Source organism: Bos indicus, chromosome 12, assembly GCF_029378745.1.
Source record: "Bos indicus isolate NIAB-ARS_2022 breed Sahiwal x Tharparkar chromosome 12, NIAB-ARS_B.indTharparkar_mat_pri_1.0, whole genome shotgun sequence".
Lineage (NCBI taxonomy): Eukaryota > Metazoa > Chordata > Mammalia > Artiodactyla > Bovidae > Bos > Bos indicus.
Window position 1 is genome coordinate 76,044,115 of NC_091771.1, and position 13,014 is coordinate 76,057,128.

General features: G+C 40.0%; 1 protein-coding gene across 4 annotated transcripts in view; it reads right to left on the reverse strand.

The window, feature by feature from the left end:
* Positions 1-480: 480 nt before the first annotated feature.
* Positions 481-13,014, reverse strand: part of UGGT2 (UDP-glucose glycoprotein glucosyltransferase 2) — a 152,012-nt gene continuing 139,478 nt past the window's right edge. For 2 of the 4 annotated variants that reach the window (XM_070799909.1, XM_070799907.1), the window contains exons 38-39: positions 10,614-10,740; positions 481-7,898 (exon numbers count right to left, since the gene is read on the reverse strand). In XM_070799909.1, coding sequence (XP_070656010.1) covers positions 7,876-7,898; positions 10,614-10,740 — 150 coding nt within the window. In that variant the 3' untranslated portion in view covers positions 481-7,875. Of the gene's footprint in view, positions 7,899-9,833; positions 10,741-13,014 lie in introns of those variants that run through there. The other 2 variants (XM_070799908.1, XM_070799906.1) reach the window with 1 other exon arrangement.

Here is a 13,014-nt window from a genome sequence, read left to right on the forward strand (position 1 = left end):
AATTAACAACTGAAGTTGTGAGTTGTACAGCATTTCCTGTAACAGGATTGGCTTAGAATGTAAAGTTGCTCAGTCAACATAGACAGTATGCCATGTCTCCCACTTTTGGTAAGTTCAGCAACTTCTGTTACGTCCTGGCCTACCTGGCCCGTGGGTGCCCACGTGGGACTGCTTTGAGGTGGGTTTTAAGTAGCAGGCCTGCCCCTTTGCAGACCTTGATGCCTCTGGAAGTTCTGCCAGGAAAGAAACAGGTTTACAGACCTAGTGAGCTCTGGCTGTATGTCCACTATCAAGACAGCATCTCTTTTTGGGATACCTTCTTACCTTTTAAGAAAAATGAAACTATTCAGTCTTTATATGCTGGATAATTTTTTCCTTAAAAGAAAAATAAGTGTTAATCTATAACATTAAATATTTATGGATAGGGATTCCATAAAATATTATGGAACTATTGATGCTGCATTTAAAATCTAAGAATTATTTAGATAAAAATTATTACCTTTATTCTAGAAAGGTTTTGTTTTTTTTTTTTTGCCTCAGAACATTTTGACAATTTAAGTAGGATGGGCCTAATATACTGACTGCTTTTTGGGAAATCAAGCATCTTCTGAGTTGTTGGGGCTGTCCTACCACTAATATCCACAACAGCCAGCCAAGCACAAATAGTTTCCTTCTACAGTCATTCTGAAACATACTTGGAAAAGTTTTTTAATCTGAGGGACAAAAACTACATAGTTGAGTTGGACAAAACACGTTAAATGCTTTTTGCATCTATTTAGAAGTTTATTTCTTTCCAATAAACAAGATGGCATTTTGAAAACTAGCGAACAGCTTGCAGCTTTCCTTCTGTTTTAATGTCTCAAAATTCAAGCCAGTGTGAAAATAATTTCCAAAGGAAATTCATTTTTATTCTTTAATCTTATTACTTCATTAGTTAAATCAGCAATTCTTTTTCACTCCAGTTCTTTCATGTATGATGTCACTGTGAACTCTTTGAAATCTTGCAATGGCCTCTACCTACTTTTACAAGGAAGAATTTTCATAAAGAAATCAGAACAAAGGAAATATCAAACCACCCACCTTCCATTTGGAGGAGAGGATGTAAAGTTGCCAGCAAGGAGGCACCTGAAGGGGTCAGGGTGGCTGGGGTTGGGCCATGTGGGTCACTGTGCTGGGCACCTGTCACTCGCCGACTGCCATCCTGCTACTGAGAGGGTTTGCTCTGTTTTTTCTTCACCTGTGAGAACTATAAATCCCGTTCCTGAAGTCTTACCATGCAGACTTGTCATAAGGGAACTCTGCAGAGTTGCTTGTTTTCAGTGAAGACAGAAGCAGGTATGGTGCCAGGTGCCAACACCATGGAGAGAAATTCTCTGGATTCTGTTGTTTTTGCTCATGAGTGAGGAAAATAATGACTTTTCAATTCCAGCCTTGAGGTTCATCAGTAGTCTTCTGGAATCCGCCTGACTGGGAAGATGGTCAGGCCCTCCTGCCCTCCACAGTGATAAGAGTGCTGGGAGCGAGAAGGGACAGTTGTCCGTCCTGGCAGCCTGATGCAGGAGCGTCACTCTCTCCAGGCTCTGGTTTGGGGACCACAGGTGCCCGGTAACCTGTGCGGCTCTTTGTGGAAAAGCAAAAGGAGAGGGGCGCCCGGCCTTGAATGTCACATTCCCTTCCTTTTCAGTGAGCTCCAGAAGTGAAGTGTCGCTGGTCGGTAAATGGGTATTTTTCCATAGCAACAAGTGTTAAACACATCAGCCTATAAACATGAAAAAAAGTCTAAAAAGAAACTAAATTAATGTAATACCCATTTCTGAAAGTTTGTGCTTTTTTCCATGGATAAATGAAAACTGGAAAATGACTTCAACAGTTTACTAATATGAATTGGATATAACAGCACTAATTTTAAAACGTTTTGCTCTTTAGGCAGTATTAAAAGTTCAAGTATCAGTATGAAAACAGAACTTTTTGGGACTCTAATAATTGTCAAAACTACCCACCGCTTAAGAGAAAAAGACTATAGTTATAACTGAGTGTGGAGGTGGGGAGGAAGCTAACAATTTTAAGTTGGCATCATTTTCTATTCATGGTGGAAAAATGAAAGATTTCACCTTTAGAGCATGAAATTGGTCGTAAGTTGTGAAATTTACCATGAAAAAAGGACACAAGATGCCCCTCAGCCAGGTCTCTGCTTCCTTAAAGGGACAGGGCACCCGTGACAGCCCTGTGCAGTTTTCATTGAGGACACATGCGTGGTTAACCTAGAGAAATGCACGCCACTGTGCTGAATGTAGTTGACTTTTCCATATTTATAAAGGAAAGAGGGTGGCAAATGCTGATTTATCAACAATTATTCTAAATCAGATCATTCCCTTTTTGTTAGTAGCAGAGTTTATTCTGTAATTGCAAATGATGTTAATAGGTGGAGATAATTTGATTAATGGATGATCTCATTTGCTGAATGATTTAAGAGTAAAATTAGCCACTGCGTGGCTTCACGTATAGTAAACGGGTTTTGTTTAACACCCTCTGTATTTGAGCCTCTTACCTGCAGTGGAAAGCAGAGCATAGAGGAGGCAAGAAGTGGAGATGTCTGATGAGTTAAAATATTACTCCTGCTGTTAAGTCTGTAGTTGGTCTGAATGAGACAAAACTAAGTACAACTTAATCCATCTCAATTTAGTGTTTTAATAAATAAGACTCCGGAAATTAATGGAAATGGGTCTCAGACATGTCTACAAATATGGGTACTATTTTTATGCCCGTGTATTTTCACATTTAATAAAAATATTTATGGTCAAATGAGTACTTTTGGCCTTCAGTCTTTTGGAGGAGTCTATTTTCCAACTTTGCTTTATACATAGTCAGCAACTGAGGTGACAGAGGGCTCTGGCTTGTCATGAGCCGAAGGAAGAGCTCAAAAAGTGAAATGATTAAAATCTAGGACAGCGAGGCCTTAATGAGTGACCAGTCCTTCACTTTCAGTACCATTAAAATCTAACTCTTAGGCTGGCTTTGAGGACCTTCCCTTTTATACCATAAGGTGTACATTTCTGTTAAAGTTCTGAAAGGGGGTTGGGTGGACACTGCTGCTTATCTCAAATTTCTAGCTGCAAACAAAAGTAGCTTTCTTTTTCATATATACCACCTGTTGCAAAAGTAGCTGATCCCCTCCCCCTCCTGCCTTCACACCCAAAGCAGGGTTTCGTGATCTATAAAGAAAAAAAAAGTCACTTTAATCTTAAGGTACATAGGTCACACCCTAGAAACCTGCAAACCTCTATCCACCAAGTCGATCCTTTCTTGGGATCAAGAGATCAGCAGCAGAAGTAAGAGATGCACATTCATCTGTCACTACCTTATACTAGGGTTCAGTTTCTAATGAGGAGGCGTCCAGGGCTTCCCTGGTGGCTCATTGGTAAAGAATCCACCTACCAATGCAGGAGATAAGGGTTCGATCCCTGGTCAGGGAAGATTCCACATGGCAAGGAGCAACTAAGTCCGTGTGCTGCAACTCCTGAAGTCCTTGCGCCCTAGAACCTGTGCCTGCAACAAGAGAAGCCACCACAGTGAGAAACCCACGCACTGCAGCTAGAGAGTAGCCCCTGCTTGCCGCAACTAGAGAAAAAGCCTGTGCGGCAACGAAGACCCAGCACAGCCAAAAATAAAAAGGCATCCAGCTGACAACTCCGAGGTCGCGGTCTTGTTCAGAACACGTTTCCAACCTTCACTAGGGTCTGTCTACTGGGAGAAGTGCCTCTGATTTAGCTGTTCCAGGGACCGAGCTGCCAGATTTGAAGGCCACTAGCAAAGCGAGTTCCAAGGTCTTCCTGAGGAAGCTGGAGTTATACGTTGTTAAAAAGCACGAGGAAGAAAGCACTGCTTGCAGCATTTCTTAGGGGATTTAAGTTTGTGTTCTTTGCATGCTTCCCTGCTATTCCAGGAGATTTCTATAAGCATAGTGTCTCATTTGTATGTGTGTGTGTATGTGTGTGTGTATCTGTGTGAAGAGTTTTTTTTTTTTTTTTAAAGACTGGTCTTCCTAAACGGATGTGATTTTTCTCTCTGGTGTGAAGAGTCTTTAAAGACAGCAAAGGCTAACTCTTCTAACAGCCTTCCACCATCATACAGTCTTTAGGGTTTTATCGATACTCCTTCCTATAACCACCCGTTGCAATGTTGGATTTCCTGCAGTGTTTATGCTTTTGTTACCTCAGGTTACAAACACCTCATGAAAGTGGAAAGACTTCATTCCACAGTTGTATAGTTTTAGGGCAAACAAACTAGCTTCTCTTCCTCCTGCTGGGTCCACACGCAGGGAGCGCCTGTACCATGTGGTCTTAGGCCGGGGAAGTTTGTTTTGGACACTGTGCAATGAAAAATGGCATCTTCAGATCCCATATAAGTCTATCTGTTCTTATCCAAGAGCTCTTCCCCAATATAGTAAGGACAGATGTTATGAATAAACATAATATTAGGAAACATGCTGGCATAAAAATACCCCCCAAGAGATTCTGGATTAACACCAAGGAGTGTGAGAGTGCTTCACTGCACGTCAGGAAAAAGTCACCAAGCCTCTCCACATGCTTTACAACCCCCACCGTGTGACCTTGTGCGCCAGGCTCCAGCCCCCCACACCCATCTTCCTTGTCCTCAAAGGAAGAAACCTACCTCCACGCTGGCTCTGCCTGGCTTGCACTTCCTCCTCCTGCACGTTGCATCCAGTGTCACTTCTGCGGGCCTTCTGATGCTTTCCCTTTCCAGCATTTTCATTTGAATATTTAATGCCACTTACACTTGTAACTTCAAAAGGACATGTCAACTGTTACACAACAGGTCATTAAAAATCTGCTGGGTTTGTGCAGGTTAGGAAGACCTAGATTACTGGCCTTTGAACAAAACTGGAAACATTTTTCTGGTAGAAGCAGACGGTGGGAACACAAAGCGAAGTCTATACACCAGTGGTAGGTCTGTTGACTTTTGTATAAAAGTGAGTTTGAGCACAATGCTCTGAGGCTAGACACCACTGTATGGTCAGTTATGTCTACTTCACAATTCATCCTACTCAAGACTGGCACCAAGATTACGCCTTCTCTAGCTCTGCCCCCAGATTTAAATTGAACATTAGGTTTACCTGAGGCCGTCTCCATTCAAACATTTGGATTTTGAACCAGTCTTTTAGAATTTAAGGATGAAAAGTTATCCAGATTTTAAGCAAAACCTTTGATTTTAAAGTGAAACCACATATTACAACTACTGAAGCCCGTGCTCCCTAGAGCCTGTGCTCCCCAAGAGAAGCCCCGACAAGGAGAAGCCCAAGCATATAGAGAGTAGCCCCCACTTGCCACAACTAGAGAAAGCCTACACACAGCATCAAAGACCCCGCACAGCCAGAAATAAATTTTTTAAAAAAGTGAAATCACATCAAACAGGATACAAACCTTATACAGTTGGGCAGGATCACATGACTAAAGTAAAAAACTTAAATGCAAGTAATTATGAACTGTAGGGGACAAGGTATTCTCCAAATCTGAAGTCTATAATCAAAGTTGTTAACAGCAGGTTCTAAGTAGAGACCTCTAGAATTTCTCAGGAACTAGAATTTTACATTTGATACTGGGCTAATAAACTGCAAAGATAATGGGAACAGCTGTCCCATTATCTAACACTTCAAGACTCATTTTTTGAGTGGCTACAGGGTGGGCTGGGTGCCCCTAACCATGTGCTGCCATCACAAAGTTGCCTGCATTTTGAACGTGGATCAATCCGAGTCCTGGTCCTTTGTGCCTCAACTGCTTAACTGCCACCAAAAGTAAGATCTTAACAGATCAATTGATTCTTTGGAAGAGGGTGGTTGCTGTTTAGTTGCTAAGTTGTGTTCAACTCTTTGTGGCCCCACAGACTGTAGCCCGCCAGGCTCCTCTGTCCGTGGGATTCTCAAGGCAAGAATACTAGAGTGCATTGCTGTTTGCTTCTCCAGGGGATCTTCCCAACCCAGGGATTGAACCCAGGTCTCCTGCATTGGCAGGTGGATTTTTTACTGCTGAGCCACCAGGGAAGCCCCTTGGAAGAGTGGACCCCCTTACTACTGAACAGAAATGGGCAAGAGGGGCTGGGTAGTGACAGATTTTGTGGCACACTTACCACTTGCTCTGTGAACCAGGGATCTGAGACAGATGTCAGAGCCCCTCAATGAATAGTCCTTTCTGTTCTAGGGGGAAGTTAAATGTTACTATCTTCTTTGCTGCTGAATCTCAGAGAAGAAAATTCTCTTAGCCATGCTTTAGTGACTGAAGACAGTCTGACTTGACATACACGTGTTGCCTTGAACGCTATTCATCTGGGTTTCTGACACCTCTCCTGGGCAGTAGCAACTGCATGTCTGGTTGTGTCCCAGGGGCTGGGCCTGGCCCATAGAAGCAACCATTTCTATGGGCAGCTCCCATTTGTATCAAACTACATATTTATACAGAAAAGTCCAATTTTATCTGTAACTCCAGGCTGATGGCCTGTGGTGCTTCCTGGAAGTATTCTATTCTCTCCTTCAAGGAGCTACATTGTTCCCTGTACTTGAGCACTCCATTTCATCACAGAAAAACCCAAACAAGTAACCAGGGAGGGACGTGGTTACTGGAAAAGGGAGTGAGGTCTTGTGATCTCTTATCAGGAAGAAGGAAGCTGCGAGGAGCTGAGCAGTTATTTTCAAATGTTATGGGCTGTTATCCAATAGAGAAGGGTAGATTTGTTCAGAAGGGTTCAGAGAAACAAGCATAGACACGTGGTAGACAGCTTCTGGCTCACCATGGAACTCTGCATAGAACTGTCCAAAGACAGAGCAGTCCGGCTCTAGGAGCAGACAGTTCCATATGGCCCTGGAAGCTTCCAGGATGGCATGAGGCTCCACCTGGCAGGGCCTTGGAAGCGGGGCTGACACACTGGCTGGAGGCTAAACTCTATTAACTGTTCCTCAAACCTCACTTATCAACAGGGTCATCCGGAACAATCATGATTTCCCACACTCACCTCAGCCCCAGTGAATCAGCTTCTTCAGAGGACAGGGTCCAAAATGACACAGGTCTTCTCCTGTCCCAAGATCCTATGATTCTAGAGTAGCTGGACAGTTTTTTTGAACATTTACTATTCCTATTCATCTAATATAAAAGAGAAAAGCTGTTTATATTCTTAGTTTCTATAAAACTAACCAGTTCTTTTTTAAAAAGAATACATACATATCCCATAAGCCCGTGAATATAATTTTATAAAAATAAAAATTAGAACCAGTTAAAAAAAATATAGGATTAAAACATCATATGGTTTAAGATAAATAAACTAAGTGGTTACAGTGTGGCACTACTTTCATTTTAAAACAAATAGTTAAGGTACAAATGGGCTTAATTTTTAAAAATACTATTCAGAGATAACCATAAGTCCTTCTTTCTCAGAAGAAAAAAAACACAAAATAGGTCTCTCAAATTTAAATGCATCTTTTGAATAAAGAAATATATAAATAAATACAGCTGGAATATTCAAAGATGTAGATAGTTTGATAAATCTCCATGAGGACCAGCTAGTCAGATATGTTCAACCTGGTTATCTGGCAAAATTATCACTTTAACTGATGAAAACCCAGTGTTTTATGCAATCAGGAAAGAGGAACCATCTAATTTTAAACACTCAATGGTCATTTCTTACAATATATAACTTAAGTTTATTCAATACATTAAATACATGTTACTTTTAAATAATATAATTTAAATCCAAGAATATGTCACTGATCTTAATGAAACTTTGACAAGTCTTGGAAGTAGTTCCACATTTCCCCAGCAGGTGGCAGATTTCTTGTCATACTTTCTCATCTTCTTACACAAGCCAGTGCTAGAGTTCATCATGTGTCAAAACTGTAGGGGAGGAAAGTATATTTAGCTCTTGAAATCTTAAATATCAAATTAGTTAAACCTCACTGAGGCATGAATTAACATAAAGTGTAGGTGCTCACCGAGGATCTTCCTGTTTGTTAGTTTAGTACCTACTCGCTTCATTAAGTGACAGTGAGAACAGCTCTTTGTACATTATGATATCTATGGTTGTATGTTTAAATCGCTCAGTTGTGTCTGACTCTTTGTGACCCTGTGGACTGTAGCCCGCCAGGCTCCTCTGTCCATGGGGATTCTCCAGGAAAGAATACTGGAGAGGGTTGCTATGCCCTCCTCCAGGGGATCTTCCCGACCCAGGGATCGAACCCAAGTCAGCCACATTGCAGGCTGATTCTTTACCAACTGAGCCACCAGGGAAGCCCATGGCATCGATCATATGGGAGCATAACTACTTGCCCTTTTACCCACCTACAAGTGAGCTCCCATGAGTCTATTAGAACAATACTTTATTCATCTTTGTTATCTCCAAGACCTAGCACCCTGATGGTGAAAAATAGATTTCTCAGCAGGTACAAAGTATGCCGTCATTAATGTAATGGAACAACAAAAAGCAGAAGACATATGTGGTCTTTGTCTAAGATGAGCGGGCAGAGCATTCAAACGCAGGAAAAAATACTATATAACTGTGAGAATCAAAGTCAATACCAGTGAAGACTTAAGAGTTCAAAATGTTTTTTTCTCCTGCATCAATGCGCTACACATACTAATGGATTTAAGACACGTGAGAATTCAAAATGATATTTTCCAGGCAGAAATTAACTAAAACACAATTTAAACGGATCCTGTTCCACAATTCCAAATGGCAGACTTTCTCTCTCTCTTCACTAAATTCCACTGGAATTATGCAATCGATCAGTCCTCTATTGTTGGACAGATTCTATGTCATTATTAAAGACAATGTTGTGACAAACATACACACACACACATTTTTGTTTAAATGTAAGTTTCTGATGAACTCATGGATCAAATGGCATGTATTTGAATTTTTATGTATATTACAAAATTTACTTAATTTATACAGCTACTATATGTATGTATATACACGCTTACTTGTCAATACTCTTGCTAGTGCTGGATATTGTTAATCCTTTAACTCTTTCCAATTTGATAAGAGAAACATTTCATCTCAATGTTTCATGCATTTATATTTTATTGTGAGGTAATTATGTGAGTTTTCTTTTCTTCTTTCCTTGTTTAGTTTCTTTTCTTCTCTCCCTCCATCCTGTCTTATCTTTCTCTCCCTTTGAAAACAGTTATGCCACTTACATAATAATCTTTCTCCTGAACTGAAATGGCACCTTTATATTATTAGATTATTAAAAATACTCAGGTGTGTTTAAAATACTGAACTTCTTCGATAGCACACATTGATTTTGTTAAGGAAAACAGAGTCAATATAAAACACATTTCATGCTTATGTGAGGAAATTCAGCCTCCCTAAAAAGTAAAGTTGAGGACAATAAGAATTATATTCTGAACTACTGGAAAGAATTATGATGAGGATTAATTAGTCTAACCGGTGAAAGTCTTTAACATACTGACTGGAACACAACAGCAGCTCAACACTACTTTTATTAATTTTTTTAAGTTTTATATTTTTAATTTTTTAATATTTTATTTTTAAACTTTACAATATTGTATTCGTTTTGCCATATTATCAACATGAATCCACCACAGGTATACACGCACTCCCCATCCTGAACCCTCCTCCCTCCTCCTTCCTCCCTCCCCGTACCATCCCTCTGGGTCGTCCCAGTGCACCAGCCCCAAGCATCCAGTATCATGCATCGAACCTGGACTGGCGACTCATTTCATATATGATATTATACATGTTTCAGTGCCATTCTCCCTAATCATCCCACCCTCTCCCTCTCCCACAGAGTCCAAAAGACTGTTCTATACATCAGTGACTCTTTTGCTGTCTAGTTTACAGGGTTATTGTTACCATCTTTTTAAATTCCATATATATGCATTAGTATACTGTATTGGTGTTTTTCTTTCTGGCTAATACTACTTTTAAAAAAGAGCAAAGAACAATAGAGACAGGTACTGACCAGGAAAGGGAATCATGAAGGAATCAAGAAGCTGATATCAGCTTTAAAAGAATATCCAACACACATTTATTGGTGTTAAGGGTTTATGTAGGGTGATAAAATGCTAAGGTAATTTCAGTTTTTTAAATCTAAGAAATGGAAACTAATTCAAACCATCCTCTGGTCTGTGATAAAGGCTACTGGAATAAGGAACCAGCTTCCTATGAGGAAACATACTATGTGTGTCACTAATTAAGGAGACAGGAGGAAATACTCTATTTGGCTGTGTAAGGCTTTTATTAAACTTCGGGGCTTGGATTTTCATATTTAGGAAATTCAGTGTATCTTAGAGTGTTTCTTTTACTTTTTTTTTTTTTTTTAACCTCTATCTTAAGTCAGGAGACTAATACTATGCTGCTTATCTATGTGATGATATGAAGCTATATCCATAGGGGAATAGATTCTCTATCCATGTTTTAAATTTGTGAACTTAGTCCACACAAAAAGAAAATCTGTAATCATGTCACAGACTTTGGTAAAGAAATTCTGACGTAATCATTTGATAACCATTAAGAAATGATTTTGTAATTATTCTAATTTCACTTAGTGCAACATGTGGTTCATACACAACTGCAGAACAACTCACCTGCATTTTTCTTCTTGTTCTCAAGGTGATCTAACAGTTGCCGTATCTCAGTATCATACTCCACCCATTCTGGGACAATCCTGGCAGCAGCTTTTAGTTTAGGTTCTTTTGTTTTGGGGTTATTGCACTGAAAATATAAATATTAGAATTAGTTTAATAGAGAAAGGATCAACTGAAATGACAAACTGCAGTTTATGTAAGCAGTGTTTAATGCAAACACTCAATCAGAAGTTTAAACAAAAATTTGAAGATTTTCTGATGGTTCATAAGAAGTCTGTCAAACAATTCTATAAAATATTTGGACAAAGAAGCCAATTATATGACCATTCTGTAAAAGAGCACAGCAGACTATATTAATAAATATTTTCTTGCCTTTTCTTTGGACTAAAACCTGGTTTTACATAGTTTTTTTTTCATACGTAGAACTAATTGTCAGCCTTTAGAAATGTCTCGAGTTTCTTTGGCAAAAGCATTTGTCCTCTTTCCTATGCCTCTGTTTTGATTAGCAGCTGTGGTATTAAAATCAGTTAACTGGAATTCATTTGGCAAAATACTGATAGTTGTGAAATTCAGAGTAGCCTATAAATCTCCATGCCTTAAGAATATTTAAGTAGTCTGTTTAAGAGGCACAGTGGAAAAACAATGGACAGGGATCCTCGATCCTCATGGTTCCAATTCTTACTAGCAGTTAGACTTGGACAGTCCCACTTAAACTAGTAGGGAGACCTGTAAACATCACCAAACTGTGTGTGTGCGTATGTGGGCACCAGTGGCAGAAACTGTCTTTTCATTGGCAAACGAGGAAATTAGAACAGGGTTATCCCCAAGGTTCCTCTAATACTTGATCAATTTTAATTAGCAATTGGTTCTACTATAAAGATTCTTGGGAAATTAAGTTTAAAAGGCAAAAAGCAAAGGCAGAGTTTAAGGAGGGTCTGACTCTGGATGTATGTGAAGATACAGCTGACAGTGCTAGTGGGCTGGATGTGAACTGTGAGAAAGAGAGGCATCAAATATGACTCCAGTGTCTTTGGCTTGAGGAATGTAAAGAAAGGTTACAGGAGGAGCACAAACTTCACAGAGCTACACAGGCATCCGTCTGCTCTTCACAAAGCACACTAATAGAGCACGTGTCCTGAAGCTTACTTCTATGTGGCACTTTCTCATGGTAGCCCCAACCTGCTTCATCTTTTATGCCTTATGGGAAAGCTTATTTATGACCCATAAGCCTGGTATCTTAATCCTTTCCTCACCAAATATTTCCAGTTCATTCCATTGTGGATTTTTTCCTACAGTAATGTATTTCTGAAGTAAGTGGGTAACAGGAACTTCTCTGTACAAATTAACTTCACAGATAATGTGTTCTATAAACAAGATAACGGATTTTCTAACTGTGTCAGAAACAAAAAACAAAGTACTATTCTTTCCTTAGCTTATGCTACAATTGTCGATTCTTTACCTGCTAAGCCATTGGGAAGCATAATCTCTATCAGCAGTGCTTCAAGGGGGCAATCATGTCCCACAGGGGAGCTGCGGCCAGGTCTGGAGGTACTTGATGGCTGTAACTGGGGGCTGGGGGGCGCTATCGCCATCTAGTGGGTAGAGACCAGGGATGCTGCTAAACATCCTATATTGCACAAGTCGGCCCTCACAACAGAGAACTATAGTTCCTAAGGTCAATAATGCTTTTTCCTCTCCGTTAGGCCATTTCCTGATTTTCATTTTTAACCTTTCCCCTAAGATGACCAAAAACAGCATGTTCTTTTTTATTTTAAATGTTTCTGTCGAAGAGATGATGTTGTCCACCAAAATCTATGCCACCCATCCATTTTCTCAGTAGACCTACTGCTAGGAAGTGGCTGCCCATCCAGGAATGATGATCCTCAGCTCTTTTTATAACTGGATGTAGACACACAACCAACTGCCACCATGGGGCCAAGGTCTTTAGGATCAGGATGCATCCTCCACCCTTTCTTCTTACCCTCCAGATCAACACTACCCAACAGAAATATGATGGAAGCCACAAATGCAGTTTTACATTTTCAAACAGCCAAATTAAAAAAATGTAAAAGGAACAGGTGGAATAAATTTTAACACTGTATTTCCAAAATGTTATCTAGTCAAAATGTAATCAATATAAAAATTAGTAATGAGATATTTTTACATTTTTATTGAGTCTTCAAAATCTGATGTGTTTTATACCTTAGAGCATACCTCAATTTAGACTGGCAACATTTTAAGTACTTTATGGCTGCCTGTGGGAAGTGGCTGCTATACTGGATGGATCGGCTTCAGATGGACACAGATGATGACAGGACCCTGGAGGATGAAGAAGTCCCAGGATGGATGGAGATTGGTCCCTGAGTCATGATGTACAGGGAAGCCACTCACTGACAGGACA